The 20,578-nt window shown below is 30.9% G+C and overlaps 2 protein-coding genes across 2 annotated transcripts in view; one reads left to right on the top strand and one right to left on the bottom strand.

Moving 5' to 3' along the window:
• Positions 1-962: 962 nt before the first annotated feature.
• LOC107070567 (odorant receptor 70a) overlaps positions 963-20,578 on the bottom strand; it is a 43,574-nt gene continuing 23,958 nt past the window's right edge. Inside the window, exons 3-5 of the mRNA XM_015328883.2 lie at positions 4,879-4,983; positions 4,248-4,406; positions 963-3,496 (exon numbers count right to left, since the gene is read on the bottom strand). Coding sequence (XP_015184369.2) covers positions 3,431-3,496; positions 4,248-4,406; positions 4,879-4,983 — 330 coding nt within the window. The 3' untranslated portion in view covers positions 963-3,430. The remainder of the gene's footprint in view (positions 3,497-4,247; positions 4,407-4,878; positions 4,984-20,578) is intronic.
• Positions 15,021-16,043, top strand: LOC149031837 (uncharacterized). Its single transcript, XM_089174890.1, has one exon. It carries the CDS (start codon positions 15,183-15,185, stop codon positions 15,834-15,836), a length of 654 nt encoding a protein of 217 aa, XP_089031016.1. The 5' UTR covers positions 15,021-15,182; the 3' UTR covers positions 15,837-16,043.

Genomic DNA, 20,578 nt, shown 5'->3' with positions numbered 1-20,578 from the left:
ATAATAATAATAATAATAATAATAATAATAATAATAATAATAATAATAATAATAATAATAATAATAATAATAATAATAACAATAATAATAATAATAATAATAATAATAATAATAATAATAATAATAATAATAATAATAAAACAATAATAATAATAATAATAATAATAATAATAATAATAATAATAACAATAATAATAATAATAATAATAATAATAATAATAATAATAATAACAATAATAATAATAATAATAATAATAATAATAATAACAATAATAACAATAATAACAATAATAATAATAATAACAATAATAACAATAATAACAATAATAACAATAATAATAATAATAATAATAATAATAATAATAATAATAATAATAATAATAATAATAATAATAATAATAATAATAATAATAATAATAATAATAATAATAATAATAATAATAATAATAATAATAATAATAATAATAATAATAATAATAATAATAATAATAATAATAATAATAATAATAATAATAATAATAATAATAATAATAATAATAATAATAATAATAATAATAATAATAATAATAATAATAATAATAATAATAATAATAATAATAATAATAATAATAATAATAATAATAATAATAATAATAATAATAATAATAATAATAATAATAATAATAATAATAATAATAATAATAATAATAATAATAATAATAATAATAATAATAATAATAATAATAATAATAATAATAATAATAATAATAATAATAATAATAATAATAATAATAATAATAATAATAATAATATAATTTTGTTATACTAGGAATATTTCTATAATCGGTTTATTCGTAATAAATTATTTGACAATATCTGTAATACAATTTATTTTAAAAAGTATCATTTCTTAAATCTTAACATAAAATTAACAAAAAATATCAATATTACATTTGTTTCTACTTCTTATCAATGACCTGATATAATTGATGTTTACTCAAAAACGAAAGGATTGACCGTAAAAGCTTCTTCGTATCGTTATTAGCATAATGTAGTCGAGTGGTAACTTAATGGAACGAAAAATAACGCATTTGCTATCTTTCTTTGGAAATTACGCAAAGAAAGGTAAGGCAGTTGACGTGTCGATTAAAATGGACATTTTTTTAAAATTCCTTTTTTTTTATCAATAATAACATCCAATAGGAATTGAAATTTAGATTACTCGATTTGTATCTGTTTAGTTAAATAATGTTAAAAATTTGCAAATATCTAAAAAAAGAACACTTGATACGAGATATGATAGGCGGGGACAGGAAAGCGAAAATTTACTTAAAAAAAAATCTGCAGCTTCGTTCTCTTAACACGTCAGGTTTATGCCTTTGACAGATTAAGTGTGCGAGATAAAGAAAGAAAGAAAGAAAAAAAGAGAAAAAGATATGAAAGAATGCTCTTTGCTCTGCTCGTCGTATCTCCATTGCGAAAAAATAAAGGACCGTTATGAGAGGACCATCTTATTTCGTCCTTTCCAAATATGTCCTTCCTTATATGTAAGGTGTAGTGAAAAGAATTCATGATCGATTGATTTCGACAAATCTATCATATTCATTGAAATTAACAGTTTCTAATATCTCAAGAAGAATTATAAATATGAAAATATGAATTAATTTCATATTTTATTTTACATTTATTCAATACGAATAAAAGTACATTTAGAAATATCAAGAATTTTTCTAACATAAAGCATAGAATGTACTTTCATTTGCATTGAATGAAAAAAAATGAAAAGATGCAACCGAGTACTATTTGCAAAAGTAAAAGAAAAAAGTTACATTATTGCAGGAAGAAAATGTAATAGTTGAAAGAATTTGTTCTCGACGTCATTTTTTGATGAGGTTATGATGTATTTTTATATATATATAAATATAACTATATAATTATTAATTATAACTATATAATTGGGATATTCTTGTAGAGCATGAAAAAACAGAGAGAGAGAGAGAGAGAGAGAGAGAGAGAGAAGGAATAGATCGTTGCTCATTCGTTGTACTCAAGCTGATCTGTCTGGTGGTTCGTTGTTACCTTGGCTTCCTAGACAGATGGTCGCTTGGCCACATGTTACCTAACTGTAGGCTATTTTTAAGTGCCATTGCCTTCACCGGTATCGTCACTCTCTCCTCTTCCTCTCAACGTTCAACAATACAGATAATATTAGTAAGCTGACTTAACTAAAATACATATGTCATAAGTATATTTGCTTTTTTTTTTAGATCTATCGAGTTACAAAAGAACACTTAACTGTTAGAAGTAATTAGGATTATCACCAACTTTTAAGTACTACAATCGATTGAATATTTTCTTCATTCCATAAGATTTCTCTCTATCTCAATATTAAGATTATTACATATTTTGTATCAATTATTAGTTGTTAACAATTTGAATCTATTAGATTAGGAAAAGTATTATTGAACAGTTAGAAGTTTGTTAGATGATCATTGATTCTTAGTATTATAACTGGAATAGTAGAATCATAAAGAAGTTAACAGACGATCATAGATGCTTGCAGTGTTAAAGTAGATAATAATCATTCTTAATAAAACACCTAAGAGCAAACTAGCTATACTTAATAGGTATACTTATAAATCGAAAGAAGTTCTACCTGTGATCTAGATAAGATCATATACATTTGGAACATAAGCTTTAAGTAAAGATATCTTCAGAATTCGAGTCAATTAAAAATTCAAGGCATTTCAAACTATACATATATACACGTGTATATACATATGTAGAACGTTATACAAGAAAGAATGTTCTTCAATGATATTTAATGGAATTTCCTTTACATTGAGATCGAAACACGCGAGGGTATGTAGAAGATTTAATTGACCGCGATAGCTTCTCTAGCTGGCTTGCTTGTTTTTATCGTAAAAGATTAATGGATCATGTCACATTGTTTCTCAAGTAGATTCACGTCGTTGCTATAAGATCGCCGAAGATCTCGACCGCTGCACCGTACCGGGAGAAATCGCGTGACCGACATGAAAAATTCTTTCCCTCTCGCCCGCACTCTATGTATATTTAGGATAAGATTCAAATTACGATATAGATGCATGATCGTAATATATTTCGTTTCATAATATATAGGACTCACTTCACGAGTGTACAAGGAGGAACAAAAACAATGAACAAAATTCACATAAACAAGTAATTCTATTTCGTACGGAGAGCAACTTCTCCAATGCAAAGGGTTAATATTTGTCTACATATATATCGAATACAGCTTCATTTCATTTTTAATAAAAGTTTTAACGAAATGTTTCCTAGAACAATCGCATATATAAATTTTAATTTTAAACTAAACTACATTTATATACATGTTTATTTAAAATACGTTGTTCAACTATAATTAATCGTCGTTCATCATGTTGTAAATAGAATCCAATAATTGGTAACGTCATTCATGGTCTTCCAAATGCATAGTATTCAGTAGAGCAAAGAAAGAATATGACCCTTTCATTATCTGCAAATATTAATCGATTTTATTCGCAGTACTATCACATTGATATTTAGTTGAGAAAAATGTAGCGATTTTACAATGTTTATAAACATAATACAGTAGTATCAGTACGTTTGACACAAAACTAGTTCAAGCGTTTTCAAACTGGAAATTTGGATGTTAACACGTTCCGTGCCACGTGTACCACCGGTGGTACATGCTAAACTTGCTCTTCAGGCCACGTATACCACTGGTGGTACACTTAACATTAGACATATTTATTTAATGCGTTGAAAATATATGTTTGTAGCAAATTTAATTCTGTAAAAAAATATTCCTTTTAAAATATACAAAATGCAGTATAAAACAAAGCATATAAGTTTGTTGAATTGTTATATTTATAATAATTAATAATTACATGTACTGGTTGATTTTGTTAAAGCAAAATTAAATGGCTTAAATGACAAGTCAAGTAAAAGGGCTTGGCACGGAACGTGTTAAAGAAGCACTTTTCTATGTTCAACTAATCACTAAAAAAATCGATGAAGTCATGAAAAAAATTGAGCAAATTTAACTCAGGTCAAACTTAATCTGATATATCGTTTGTTCAACTAAGTGCATGGGTTCTGATCGAATAGTGTGCCACTGATCCCAGTAGGGTCAAAGCGAGTGGAGTGAAACGAAGGTGCATACTTTCTATAAGAAACATCTAAGAGAAGATTTATAGAATAAATTTTGTTTAAGGAAAAACATTCTCATCATTTTCTACACTTACATTGATGAATGTTTCCAAAGATAAAATATAAAATTTGCCGGCTTTCAATTTCAATGGTTTTTGCGAAAACATAGAAGAGATTATTAATAAATTCGCAGTTCGATCGAGTGGTTGATTATGCCATTGAGAAAGCCATTGTGCATCGACTAACGATGAGCTCTACAAATAAAACAAATAAAATCAATTATTTTTGATCAAATGATTGATATTATATCAAATGGAAGAAAGAATAATTCTAATTCTAACACGTATTGTACATATACATATATCGTACATATATATATTCTAATTTAAAATTTTTTATATATAATTTATTTGTAATAAATTTTGTGTACTCATTTTATGTAAATATTCTAGTGCAATGGAAAATATAAGAAAAATAATTTATCCTGTAGATTGAGAAATAGACATTAAGAACTGTATGACAAGTTATCATTCTGCAGGAGCTTTACTTTCCTACATGTGCAGATGCTTTTTATTATAATATACATGCGTTATGAATTAGAATATATTAAATATTATTTACGATACACAATAAAACAATCAGAGCAAAAAGTCAGAAAAAAGAGTAACTAATTTGAAATATTATCTAGGAACGTTTGGATAATTCTTATAAGTAAATATAACTTACGTGAGTTATAACCTCATTTCCTATCCAACATATATACAAAAGCTGACTAATTGCAGCACCTAAATAAATTGAATACTTCCAAAAATTCGAGTCTTGTCCAGCAACCTATTAAAAAATTTAATACATTTAAAAAATATTTATATTAAAATTGTTACAATTATACATAGTATGGTAAAAAAAAAACGAGTAATTGTAAAAGTTCTGTAAACAATGCTTTATTTAAAAAAATAAAAATTGTATGGTCTAAAAATACAGAAAAAAAAGAATTTTATTGCTTGAAAACGATCGACTCTCATCCTTGCGAAGACATTCATTCAATTATAATGCATATTATTTCTACAAGATTTAACAGTAACGCATATGACACTACTATCTGAAACGTTTCACGAAACTGCATGACAACGAAATGAGAAATCCCGTGACCGTTTTATACTGTACGTATACCTTTTTTTCTGCCCCATGGAGGCCTTTTTTTAGTGAGGAACCAGTTTCTTCAAAATTCTTAATCCACGTTTTAATGGTATGATCAAACGGCGCATGATTATTACAGTTAATGTTGAACTTGCGGTAAAAGAACAAAGTATTCCAAATGTTATAAAAAAAAATATATTCAAAAACTATGTAATATTATGACCTGTCCTGAACAAATAAAATATAAAACAAAATATACAATTTTCATGAGTCATTCCAAAAAAAGAATTACTAATGTGAAAATCGTTAAATTATTGAAAAAATTAAAACACGAAACATGTGCCGATTACGACATTTCATTCTCGGCATGATTGCGTACATTAAAAAATTTGGACTCACTCGTTATAAATTATTAAATTATTAGTTAGCATTAGAAGTTCTGCGATCGCTCTAAAACACTTCTGACTCTAATTTGCGTTTAATTTTAATTTTAAAAGTAAAATAAAATTAATTCACAAATTATTATATTTTTGATAGATATTCTGATAGAATTTTCTAAAATTATATATTATATTTTGTGTTTGTATTTGTTTCTTCTAAAATGCATGTATATGTGTATTTTTAATAATAGCAATTTAAGGTACTCTAATGCAAGAAAATTGAAGAGGATTGAAATTAAATCCAATGATAATCATCTGTAAAAGAAATAAAACTATATTAATCATACAGTCAATAAACCCAATCCTAAAATACAAGTGGCCAAATTAGCGCAGATGCACTTTTAAATTTAAACGCGTGATTTTATATTATAATACATAATAATAAAGAAATAGGAAAGTTTCAAATATTACGTTTCTAATAAAACAAATTAAATTTATTTTAAACATTGTGTATTATGTACTTTTATATCGCGTGCTTAACAAAAACAAATTCCAAATATAATAATATTTGATCAAAGTTAAAAATCTTAAAGATAAGAAGGTAAAAGAAAAAGTATTGTGCTGTTTAATGTATGTTAATTAAGTTTAATATCTAAAAAAAAGCGCAAATCTAAATAGTTTTAACTCTATTAACTAACAAAAAACTTGTGCATCTATTGAACGATTCAAGCATGAATTTAGTGTAACAAGGAAATAGAATGGTTCATCATCTCCGACTACAACTACAAATTAATGACAGGCAAAAAAATAATACAATAAAATACAAAATAAGACTAAAGAGATATTCTCGTAAAGCTGCTGTTGAACCTTTGAAAATAATTTTATAGCCTGTAGTTACCCTCTTGAAGCATAAATAAGTGGGGGCCCTCTTCGATATTAAAGGGTAACACCACTATAGAGCCTGAAAAAAAGTCTTTTTTTGGGAATTTTTTTTGCGAAAACTAAATGAGAAATAGAATTTTTTTTGAGGGTTGGTTAATCATAAATTCAACTATGTAAACAAATATTTTTATTGATTTTAGATAGGAAATGGCGTCGGTATTCGTGACTGCACAAAACCCTGTTTTTTTTTTGCTAAAACGGGCGAACTCATACCTGGACAACTATGAAACCTAGAATAAAAACCAGAAGAAATTCTTAATCTATGTACTATTATCTTGAGAAGTACTTACGGATTTTTCCCTAAGTCAAATTTTGTGAAAATGGCGCAACTTTGAATAAAAAAATCGACTTTTCGACGAAAAAAATGTAAAAAATTGTTTATAACATTAAAAGTTTACATTTAATTAAAAATCGGATATGTACTTCTGTAGAAAATAAAACTATTAAACTATCTTCAAAATTTCAAGTCAATCGGTTAAATGATGCTCGAGTTCTAAGTCCGCCCAGATTTCAAAATTTTCGAGTGAAAGTTTCGAGAAAAACGCGTTTAAAGTTTTGTCATCACTATTCGAGGCGCCTTGAGGTGCTTCGTAAAAATAAGATTTCGCCATGTTAAAAATTTTTTTTGCTTCGGGACCATGTGCATAATGTTTTTAGATGTCTAAAGTACACTTTAAGTTAAAAAAAAATCGATTTTTTGAAAATTTTATAGTGGTGTTACCTTTTTTTTTTATTTAAAATAATGTTTCCCTTTCGAGATACATGAGGTGCGTCGACACCGTTTCAATATAATACTTATTAAATTACATTATACATTCTTACAAATACACATCTATTAACATCTTCTTTCTGCTACTGACTCTTAACACCGTTCTCTCCTTCTACTTAGTTCTTTCATCCATTCGATTCCCTTTTCTTCTTCTCCCATCAATACTTCTATCCTCTCTTCCGTTTCCGAATAATTACATTCCTTCATTACATGCATTCCTGTTTCTTTCTCTGTCCCACATAATCTACACATGATCTGATGTGCAGAAATGAACCATCATTGTGTCATGTCATTCACCAAAAATGAATCATGAACCATGTCTCCTACAGTCCTAATATGTCAAATTTTTCTAAGTATTCCCAAAAATCCTTCTCCTTATTCTTTATCCTTGCCACATTCCATGCCATTATTCTCACCTTTCTCCTTCCCTTTGTCTCTATTCTTTTTCCATTCTGTTTTTTCTCTCCTCCTTCTTGACTCTTCTTGTTTTTCTTTTTTCTCCCCTTTCCACCTAATTCCTGTTCTCCTCTGTCATATAAAAACTCTGTCCCTCCTTAACTAGCTTCTTTTCTTCATCACTCCATCTATACCACATTCCGTCTATTTCCAACTTTCTATAACGTATTATCACCTTCCTTCCTTGCTTTCTTAATTCCCTCGCCTGGTTCACTATATCTCTTTGTACCATTCTCTCCTCCCTTGTTCTGTCATGCTCAATATATATCGGTTCATCTCTTAGCTTCTTCTTGTTCTGCATAATCTTCTCCTTCTCTTCTCTCTTGCTTAGTTTTACTCGTATAATCTTCTTCTCATACCCCATCAAATTCGCTTCCTCTACTTTCACCTCTGTGTCCAATTTTCGCTGAAAAAAGGCCTCCATCTCTTTCTCCAAACCTTTTCTATCTTTTTTTAGCCCTCTTATTATTATACATCTTTTCCTTTCCTCCGCCTCGCTGCTGCTCTCCGCTACCCCTTTGGTTCCTTCTTTCATTCTGTTTTCCTAGTCCTGTAGTTTGTTTTCCCAATCCTGCAGTTTTTTCTCTAATCCTTTTTCTAACTCCTGACTTCTTCTCTCCCACTCCTTTCCCTTCTTTTTAGTCTCCTTCGCAACTTCCTCCCTTATCTTCAATTTCGCAACTTCATGCTTTATCACTCTCTCCCACTTCATCATTTTGTCCATTATAATAAACATCAGCTCTCTATTCGTCTTATTCGCATATTTTTCCTGTAACCCCTTCACTACTGACTTCTCACCTGCCGTTTGCATTGTATTTTTTTTTGTCACCTTCTCTTTCTCCTCCGGCGAATTCAACTCTCTCTTTCTCGATATCATTTCTCTTACGTCTCCTGTACTGCCTGATCTGTGTTTAGCCCAGGTCAGTGCCCTGTTCGGTCTTCCTCTATCCTTCTTTCCCTCCTTATCCACTCCTATCTCTTCTGCGCTCCCATCATAACCCTTCTTTACCGACTGTCTTTTCTCACCTTCCTTCCACCCACTCTCCTTTCCGCTGTCGTTGTTTGGCGTTCTTATCTCCATACACTCTTTTCGCGCTTTTTTTGTTCTCTCTCCTTTTTTTTTCTATGCCCTCTAACCTCAACTACTTTTTATACTTCACTCCTTTTTTACTTCTACTTCTATCTAATTCCCACTCCTATTATCTCTTTGCACTGAGCCCTTTTTCCCACTTCACTTTCCTCTGCCTTTTCCCTCTATTAATCACCTATTCACTTATTTACACTTTGATTTCCCTCACTACATATACGCACGCTGTTTTCCCTTCGGGCGATCGACGCGCTCCCCAGTGGTGTTACCTCTTAAGCCTCTTTTTTTCTGCATTCCCTGAAAACTGCATTTGGGCATTCCCTATATATTAACAAGATAAGATTTTCCATACTTCTCTAGCAAATAAACTCGTATTTTGTTATGATTCTAATTCTCAAATATTAAAAAATTAATTTAGCACAATTAATCGAATGTTTAAGCAGATAATATTTTCCATCAATAATCTAATAACACTTCGCACTTTAAATGTCAAGTAATAAAATTGTATTGAAATAAATAACGCAATAAATGTAATGCATTTTTTTGCAATACTTTTATTTCATTTACTCATTACATTGAATTATATCAAATATTTCTAATAGTAAGACGAAATCGCGATTGTGCATAGTGCTAATCTTGTAATACTTAAAATTAAATATCAAATATATCAAAGAATTTACGAATTTGATTCTCTCACTCTATCTCGTTCGTAATAAAATCAAAGTAGCAATGAATCTTTCAAATGGTTGCAAATCTCTTTGAATCATGATACATAATAAAGATTACAGAAGAGTCACAAAATAAATTTACAAATCAAGCATAATAGAATAAGATAATAACATTTTCTAACAATTCGGTATAAGCCAGAAAGCGGAATTTCCACTCCGTAGTGGAAGCAAGCCTAGTGCTTTCCTGGATAATACCTACTGAAAATTAAAGTTTTCACATTCACTCAGAGAAGTATGCTACTAACCTGCCTATTAACCATGTTTAAAAAGAAAAAAACATATATACCCACCCACTCACTCACTCCACGGTTCTCACACATACCACCAGGGTGCAAAAGTCTAAACTAGAGAGCATGCCCCGGGGAACCCCCGACACCACAGTTCAACCACGTTTTCTAAACTTATATGCTAATGAATATACGTACTTTTTGCTGTAATCGACTGCCAAGGCTAATGATTATTGCATAGAAAACTAATGCAAAAATACAAGCATGATATGCAGTACACACTACCAAATATGCACATATAGGTGTAAATTACATCATACAACATTAGCACAATAACAGTCGCTAAACAAGTCGATTAACAACAACAACAAGTCGAAAACAAGTAAATTAATGCTCGATTTCATCACTATTAACCACGAACAAAACACGTAATAAAAAAGAAAGTGCAATAATTAATTGCATTATTAATTAAGTGAATTTAATCGATGAGACAAGAAAGTCTATCCTGAACTAATAATAAAACGTACAATACAATACAATACAATTTTCATGAATAATTCTTAAAAAGGAATTGTGTGCACGTCAATAATTTATTTAAATAACTAGGGGTGCCCCGCCACGCGTTGCTGTGGCTCACAATCAGTCCGATACACACGTCTTTAAGTCAACGAATTACCTAATACCGCCATCTGTTAGAATCTTATCGAACTAACAGAGATAATAATAACTCTTTGTTAATAAACAAATAATTCGCAATTAAATAATATTGCGATTATAAATTGAGATATAAACTACCCTATCTTTCAAGTTGGATGATACTGCACACAGTGTGCAAAATTTTATTAAAATCGGTTGAGTAGTTTAGGAGTCCATTGCAGACAAACAACGTGACACGTAATTAAATATATTAAGATTACAACCAGTAACTCATGCCGATTAGAACCTTTCACTCTTGAAATGATTGAGCACCGGAGGGATTTTAAATTTTTTGACTTACTCGCTACCAACCGTTGTGTCACATATGTGAAACATAAATAATTAGCATTAAAAGTTCTGCGACGGCTCCAAAACACTCCACCTACGTAGCAAGTATTATAGTCTGACGATCGAAATGTTCCTCGGTTTGTTATTGAACAAGATCCATCGAAGATCCATCGAAGAATACATTTCATATCTTTGAAAAGGAAGAAAATCTACCGTCTTATCTATAACATGAAATATAAGATTACGATAAGTTATCAACAATATAATTAAAAATCATATCAAATAAAATCGAATAAAATGTAAATTAAAATTGATACTTATATGAGACTAAACTCAATTGCACCATAAAGATGCAACTTGCGTGAATATAAAAACGTAGTATAAACGAAAATAAGAAACTATAAATGAGTTTCTTATCGCGAAACCGAAACTTTATTATACGGCGAACAACACTGACTCTAATTTGCGTTTGATTTTAATTTGTTTTAAGCCCAATCACTGACTTTACACAACTAATCCAAAGACTACTTTGCACGTAATCTACTTTAAATCTTTACTTGTTTACTGATGCACTGACTCTAATACGCTAACAGTCTATCTAAAGATAAAAATACAACTTTACTTGAACAAACTGTAATACAATTGCTGCTTTGGTCGCAATTAATTTAATATATAAATTGCAAAAATAGTTCCTAAAACACGACGGAATTGAAATTAACGAACGAACGTGCTCTTCTAATCAGTGATTTTAATTATATTCAAACGATAAAACACTCCCGCGTACATTGCTTCGAACACGATTGCAATCTGAAACAGAAATAAAAAACAATACTATAAATATCATTACTATTACAGAAAACCATTAAAATTCTTGTGCAATTATTGAAAACTAAAATATACTCACTTCGAATTTTCTGAGATGAATGCACGATGGCTATCCTACCCTTAGGATGAGTATGTATAAATTAAAATTAAATAAAAAATCTGAAAAGCTGAAACATTCTAAATATTACAGAACAAAATTTCCTGTGAATCATTTCTGAAGAAAGAGCACGCATTAGAAGACACTTTATCATAAAAAATCAATGTTAAATATAAAAAGAAAATGTAATTATCTATGACAATTAACTTAATTAAAAGTAAAAGATAACAAATATTTATGAAATGTATCAAAATGTGAAATAATTTGTAGTTTAAACCTTCCGCATCGGATGGGACATATGCTATCCCAGTCTGGAAAATTTTTGATATTACGGCTGGGACAACATATGTCCCAGTTACTGAAAAACATCTAAGACTAAGGCCAAGTTGGGCCTCCAAACTGATTCTAAGGCGGTCTCAATCGTTCTGAGTTCATAAATTTCTCATCTCAATCGTTCCCGATCTAATCAAGCAAGCGGAAACTGTCAAGGTTGCTCAGTTGATAATTCTCATTTCTTACGTCAAAAATAGTGTGCACCTCTTGTAACGTAGCACTGTGTAAGAACTGTTTCCAGCCCTACTACACCCTCAAGAAACCCAGACTTTAGATACTACTGCTCCTCCACTGCTTTCAATTTTTAAAATTTTTAACCGTTCTTATTTTATAACTGTTAATTCTGTAAAATGTTTATAATATAGGAAAAAAACTAGTATTCAGTTCTTTACGTTATATTTTATTTTCTTAAAAGGAAAACTCTATTCAGAAACTAAAGGGAAAGTTTAGGAGGGCCATAAAACCATAGACAAACATAAGAATTATCGGGATATATTGGTGCAATAAAAACCCTCTGTGCAGTGTCGGGACCCTTTGAAGAATTTCGGATTTCTATGTAAACATATGCGATACCATAAAAAGATCAAGTTTCTTTATGCATAGTTTCCACTACCAAAAACTATAGGCTGTACCCATCGGTGGACTATGGGGTGGATCCTTATGCTATTGGTCAATAAGATTTATAATCTCCTTCCCTCTCCAAAGGGGTGTAGCTCATTTCTGATATAAATATGTGGAAAGAAGTAAGAAAGTGTCCTTAGTGCTCAGTCTGTGTCAGTCCTTAGTCTTCAGTCCTCAGTTAGTCCGTCTATAGGCTCCGTGCGAAGTCATGGTAGGGGAAGCCGAAATGGACACTAGCGCACGCAGTGGATACCTTTGGCAATAAAAGACAGTGTTTTTTATTTTGGAGTTCACAAAACATACGTGTGACAATTAATTTTATGATATTTTTTAAAAAATGAGTAGAAATAGCCATCGCAGTTGCTGTGTAGTAAATTGTAAAAATACGAGTGCAAAAAGTGATTGTAAATTTTACAAATTTCCGACTGCCAAATGGAAAATCAATCAAAGGAAAATGTGGGTAGCTGCAGTGAGGAGGCAAAAGTAAGTAGTATCCTGACCTTTATTTTCGTAACATCAATGATACTGAAAATAGCTTGTGTTCTAATATTTGTAAGTTGAATAAAAACAAAAAATTTAAATTTATAACTAGTAATTAAAAGTTAGAGAATAATCAATCTGCATTTAATTCCTTACAATTACTTATTGCAAGAGTTAATTTTTTTTTAAATTTTATAATTCATTATAAAAAATTATTTATTATATGTCTCAAATAATTAAATGTATCAGTAATATTTTATAATTTTTCCTGAAGTCCTGATGGATCACAGTGGATTCCCAAATCATACGATTATATTTGTAGTAATCATTTTATTGGAGGCAAAACATCCGAAGAGGAATTAAGTCCTAGCTATATTCCTACAATATCTCCTCCAATTTACAAGAATCGAAAAGTGAATGAACTTTCTGCTGGGAACAGGTAAATAGTTAGTAATAAAAAATATAATTATAAATGATTAATAAATTATATTTCATACAAAAAAATTAATTATTGCAAAATTTAATTTTGTTATTTTTGAAAGTATAATATAAAAATTGTAATATAATGATTTTTTCAGGTACAAGCGTTTAAAGGATCGTCAAATGAAAAATAAATTATCATTAACATCTTATACTGAGCCACCAATTAATGAATTTGTTGAAATAATGATTGAAAATCCACCAGTATCACCACAGAAAGTCGACCAAGGGTGTCAAGTAGACTTTTACTCAAATTTTGATGTAAATTCTCAAACATTTATTTGCAACAGATACATCAAAAATGAAATATCTCATGCTGAAACTCAAACGGAAATTACAGAAGTTACTGGAGCAACCAAAGTTAATTATACTAATAAAAAATATGTAACAACAAAATGTGGGACAGTTCAAAAGACATTTGTTGATCAAGAAAGTCAAGCTGATGATTCACGATTTGCAGGATTTTCATCAATAACTAAGAATCATGAGTTAATTGATATTGCAGGTGTTACTTTTGAAAATTTTGAATTTTTATTAGAAAGAGCGAGTGCACCTGGAAAATGCAAAGTGCCTAAAAAAGATAGATTGCTAATATTTTTAATGAAAATGAAAACTGGATTAACATTCTCAGCATTGAGTGTATTATTCAATGTTCATAGGACGACTATTTCAAGAATTTTTTCAGAAATCTTGCAAAAATTAGCTGGTACAACTAGAAATTTAGTGTTTTGGCCAGATATTGACGCTGTACAAGAAACAATGCCTAAATGTTTTCATCCACAATACAGCAATACCAGAGTTATAATTGATTGTACAGAATTCAGGATTGAAATTCCTGCAAGTGTGGACAATCGTGTTTTTACATATTCTCAGTATAAAAAAAATTTCACTGCTAAAGTTCTTATTGGTATTACTCACGGAGGTTACATTTGTTTAAAATCCAAAATAGCTGGAGGACGAAAGTCTGATTCTCAATTGACAATAGAATCAGGACTGCTTGATTTATTAGAAGATGGTGATACGGTTTTAGCTGATAAAGAATTTCCAGAAATAAAGACTGTCATTGATTCAAGTGGTAAAAAAATAAAAATGGTAATACCACCGTTTTTAAAACAAAACAATGAATTTACAAAGGAACAAACTCAACAAACATACAGTATAGGAAGAGTAAGAATTCACGTGGAAAAAATAATGCAACGTCTGAAGACCTATGGAATATTAAATAAAATCTCAGAAAATTTATTCCATTGCATTGATGACATTATGCATGTTTGTTGTGTTTTAGTTAATTTACAGCCCCCAATATTTTCTGATAAAAAAGATACAGATAACACGTTGACTGCCACGCGTGTTTACAACAAAATCCCCGTCAGGCCACCCGTGCCACTGTAAGATGCGTGCTCTGCTACCGCATGTCTGTTTACATTTCTTTCGAAATGAAAAAAATGAATGAATAATGAAATGAATAATGAAAAAAATGAATAATGAAAAAAAAGAAACCCCGATATCTATTACGATCCTCATTTATCACGTTATTACTCTCACTCAAATGGAGAGACACACGTGACGTGAGAATATTATCTACGAAACACGCTCCTATCATGACACAAAGCACGAAAAACATTCATGCTGCTTCTTCAAGCCGGCAGCCATCCGCAAGACTCAAACCTCTGGCCGTCCTCGAATATAATAAGGGTAAATGTGGTATAGATTATTCAGACCAAATGGTTTCCTATGCTTCGACGATGAGGAAAGGAATCAAGTGGTATAGGAAGCTTGGTGTTGAACTTCTACTGGGGACGTCAATTGTAAACGCTTTGGTCGTTTACAAAATTGCGACAAAGAAAACTGTAAATATTAGACGATTCAGAGAACTGATTGCTGCAAAGTTACTAGGACTGAGTGAAGATTTAACACTGCCTTCTGTTCGACGAAATACGCATTGCATCGCCGTTCGCAGAAATAATTTGGGGAAAAGCCTTAGACGCGCATGCAAGCGGTGTTACGCAAATAAAAGAGAAGAACTGGAACGATCAAAGGCACGAGCAAATCTCAGAAAACCCACTACTTTTTGTCCAAGCTGCCCTGGTCAACCGCAACTTTGCAGTGAATGCTTCAATATTTTGCACTGTAAATAATTTTGTTAATAAACGATTTTTAAAAAATTCAACAGTATTATTATCTCCTGTCATATATTTATCTAAATATGTTCGGAAATCCTTTGGAAGGAGTCACCCGACGTGGCCTGATGAGAACTCTTGCTGTCACCCGAATACGGGTGACGTGGCCTGATGAGAACTTTTGCTGTCACCCGAATACGGGTGACACGGCAGTTAACGTGATAATGGATAGTAAATATGTAACCGTTCTTTTATGTTATTGTATATATTTTTTAAAGCTTTATAAAATTTGTATTAATAAATAAAAAGTTATACTAACAAATTTGTAAAACTTCTAAATATTATTGCTTAGTAACATCAGTGTAACAAATAATAATTATTTAAACTTAAGTTAACACACATTATCTCTTTTTATGGTATCGCATATGTTTACATAGGAATCCGAAATTCTTCAAAGGGTCCCGACACTACAGAAAGGGTTTTTATTGCACCAATATATCCCGATAATCCTTAGATTTGTTTATGGTTTTATGGCCTTCCTAATTTTTTCTTGTAGTCTCTGAATAGAGTTTTCCTTTCTAGAAAATAAAATATAAAGAAAAGAACTGAATACTAGTTTTTCGTCTACATCTGCGACACTTAAAACTCTCCTACATATATATTTATTTTTTTTATAACAATGTCACATCGTACTTTATCTGCTTGCCAATATTATTTAAAGTTTGAGTTACTGTGGCTATAATCTGACTTTTTATTTACTACAGTAAACGCTACAGCTTTCATACTGTTTTTAAATTATTAATTATACTTACATTTTAGCGGTAATTTTTGCATCATAATTGCAAAAGATTGAAATTTTATTGTCACGTGGTTTGACATGCAAAAAAAAATTTTTTTAATAACAAAAATGAATTGTTATCGCAAAGTCCTATACGTTTAGATATTAAAAACCTCAGCAGCAGCGTTCTTTAGTTCATAGATACCGTGGCGCTACAATCACGCACGGAGCCTATATCAGTCCTTAGTCAATCCTTAGTCTTCAGTCCTCAGTTAGTCCGTCTGTATCTATCCTTAGTCAGTCCTTAATCTTCAGTCCTCAGTTAGTCCGTCTGTATCAGTCCTTAGTTAGTCAGTCTTTAGTCTTCAGTATCTGTCTGTGTGTTATATCTGTAACTCATTTGCATTCTGTATTTTTGTAACCACGCCACTTTGAGTAAACTTATGTAAATACCGCTCGACATCACATCATCATAATTTAATAAACTATATTAAATCATCTTCAGTATATATATTTCTCTGTCTGTCTGAAATCACCCCCCCCCCCACAATAAATAAATATGTTAATAAAAATGTTAACGCAAATGTATATGAAAATGTTAATAAAAAAACGTTGCCTAAAATAATCATCAAAATGTTAATCCAAATGTTAAGTAAAATGTCAATAAAAATGAGCTATTGACTCTAGGATTACGGCCGGGACATACCCTGTCCCGGGACTCAGATACTTTGGGTTTACGGCGGGACATATGCTGTCCCATCAATGAAGCTTGTAAAATCATTATTGTTGATGGTACGCTGTTACGGGGACGTTTATGCGTCTCCACGATCTTCGACCTTTTAAGCATAAAAGTTATTTTATTTAAAAAATCATTTGAGAGAGAGAAGGAGAAAAAACTGATCCCGGTAATGGGGCGCACTCGAACTGATTTTTCACCGTATTATGTGAAAGGGTTAATATATGTAAGATTCGTGAAAAAAAACTGGACCGCTGGACCGACTGGACCGGGACTCGAACCACGGATCTTTCGCTTTCCGGGCGACTGCTCTTTAACCAATTGAGCTATCCAGGGCCCACCGACCAGTTTCCTTCCACGAATGCTTACCAAGTTTGGCATGGAGGCGTTCGTCCCACATATATAAATTTAAGTATATCAATTGCCTTAATCTCACTACTTGTAAAAAATTACTAATAAAAATCTTTAAAGTAATCTAAAAAGTAAACCAATGTTTAGACTATCCAATGCTATAATCAACTTTCTAAAAGATTAAATTAATAATGATGAGGTTAGTAATAAAATTATCCAATAATTTAATGCGTCACTTTCCTTAGGCTAAGTTCAGATTGGGCACTTTCAAACGCGCGTTTTGAGAACCAGGAGTTCTATTGAAGTGTACACATGCAAGTGCGCGCTCCGGGTCAAGCGCGCGTCAAACGTGCGTTCACATTTTTTCGTTCGAACGCGCGTTGAGCAGGCGTCAGCTGCGTGCTTCGAGATACATGAAGCGCCATAAAGTTGTACATTTGATCACGTAATTTTTGTTTTGTTTGACACACAAGCAAACACTTCGATGCCCATTTCTGGCACATCTCCCAACTGAGCCATATATATTCGCTTTACTAACGCACGTCGAACACCGTGCTAAGCGCGGTGTGTGTACCGCGATCAACGCAACGCTGAGCGCCCAATGTGAACTTACCCTTTTACTTCTTAAACTTGTCGTAGGACGGAAGAGGAATGACGATCACACTCTCTATTTACCCTTAAGAGTAATGTATTTTCCACTGTTTTTGAAGTGAAAACTTCTTTAGAATGAATGTGATTTGAAAAAATGAAACGCGGTGATGTAGTGGGAAAATGAAACCGGGCGATGTAGTGGGGGAAAAGAAATGGCCTTAATACTAATGTAAGTAAGAAGAGAAAAAGAGACAAACATATAGGATTAAGCCTGCGAGAGAATAAGACAGAATATAGCTATACAGTTTTCCCTATTCTCGGTTTTTGCTTCATAGTTCCCACTCCTGGCTATTAAGCTTTGTATATGTGTGTGTTCGTATGCGACTGCATAATACGAAGCGTGGACTCATATAATTTCGATACTAAACCTGTTTGTAAGTAGGAGCGATAAAAGGATAGAAGAATAAACAGAGATAAGCGTGTGGCGACAAAATAATATAGAAACGAACCGACGGTCGAAATAAAGAAAGAAGGTGTATGGTCTGCTTTGTAAGTTGTGTAAGTCTGTGTGAGTCTGGAAGGTTCCCGAACGATACCGAGGCTTTGTTTATTATACATATTTTTTTTAAATATATTTTATCAGTAGGATTAAACTGGGTGTTCGTTAACCTCGCACCTCTACACCAAGCCCAATCCTACATGTCTATATATATATTTCTTTTATGCACATTATGTAATTGAACTCCTCCTAAACGGCTGGACCGATTTTAATGAAATTTTGTGTGTGTCTTAAGGTGGATTCGATAATGGTTTTGCGTTACAATTCGGTCCAATTTAAGTTGTTTATTTAATTAATTTTTTATTTATAAATTGTTATGCGAAAAGTTTATAGGCTGAAGTTAGTCGATATTCGAGTTATAGAGAATATCCGAGTCGATATTCGAAGTTATTCGATTCCAGTTTTTAAATCGTATAGTTTATAGGTTGAAGTTAGTCGATATTCGAGTTATAAAGAATATTCGAGTCGATAATCGAAGTTATTCAATTCCAGTTTATAATCGTGTGCTAATTGAAATATTACATTAAGATCTAATTAGTGTTTGAAGAGTTTTGAAGTGTGCATAAAAAACTATACATTTTGCAAATTTAGTGCGGAATCGAAGTGAAAATTTTATATAATTTTCTTTTTATATAATTTTCTATTAAATTTACACGCGCGTAAAGAATTAAATTCTTTATATGTCATGAACTCCTCCTAAACGGCTGGACCGATTTTAATGAAATTTTTTGTGTCTTCAGGTGAATTCGAGAATGGTTTAGATTTACAATTCGGTCCAATTTAAGTTGTTTATTTAATTAATTTTTTATTTATAAATTATTATACGAAAAGTTTATAGGTTGAAGTTAATCGATATTTTTTGTTGATATTATACTTTTCGACATATTTCTTTTATTGTTTCCTTCGTGTTATTATTGTGTTACAAAAAATCATCAAATTTAAATCTTCAATATCATTCAAATGGTGAGGTTTACGGAAAAAGTATAAGATACCTTTTTTGTAGAGCATTAAATTTCCTACAAAATTCATTTAGAACATTTTTCTGTACAATCAATAAATAATGAGGTATGAATTTTAATCTATTGGACTGAAAAAAAAATAAAAAACTGCGATGCGGAGGATCTTCCTATTAAAATTAAGAGCTCATATTGGGTGAGAATTCTTTTAAGGTGTCTAGGAACCCATTTTTGCGTGGCACTTGAAAAAAAAAAAAAAGTCATTTTTTTGACCCACCCTAATATATATATATTTGTTTCTATCTATGGCTATCGCATTTGGTATTCTATCTTAATTGATAGAATTTGGAAAGTGATAGTTTTTGTCAGCTACCTCCATCCAAAAATCATAAAGGAGCCCTTTGTATATATGCTAACAAAATTATAATAAATAAATCCTACAATTATCTTACTCTTGAAACTGTGCATTCGTCTCATTCTCTCGAAACTTAATTTTTTGAAAATTTCACTTCTAACACGTGTGATCTGCATACATGATTTTTTATGTATATATTGGATTGGAAAGAAAGTATCCGTGGAAATTTACTTTTATTTCAAATTTAAATTTACAAAGAATGAGTAAACCGATTTAGGTCAAATATGCGCCGTTTTGTTTGATAACTTGTTGCCATTTTGAAGGTAATTTCATGCCTTTTTCATAGAAGCCCTCATCCCTATTGGCAAAAAAGTGAGACAACCAATTTTCACAAGCCTCTTTTGAGGGCAGCTTAGTACTGCCAAGAGCATTTT

This window comes from Polistes dominula, unplaced genomic scaffold (assembly GCF_049000335.1).
Source record: "Polistes dominula isolate Pdom_NZ unplaced genomic scaffold, Pdom_raw_medaka contig_16, whole genome shotgun sequence".
Taxonomy (NCBI): Eukaryota; Metazoa; Arthropoda; class Insecta; order Hymenoptera; family Vespidae; genus Polistes; species Polistes dominula.
This window is presented reverse-complemented; position numbering and strand designations above follow the sequence as displayed.

Bases quoted from the DNA above. Each gene is read 5' to 3' on its own strand.
- LOC149031837 (XM_089174890.1), top strand. From the start codon at position 15,183: ATGAAAAAAAAGAAACCCCGATATCTATTACGATCCTCATTTATCACG.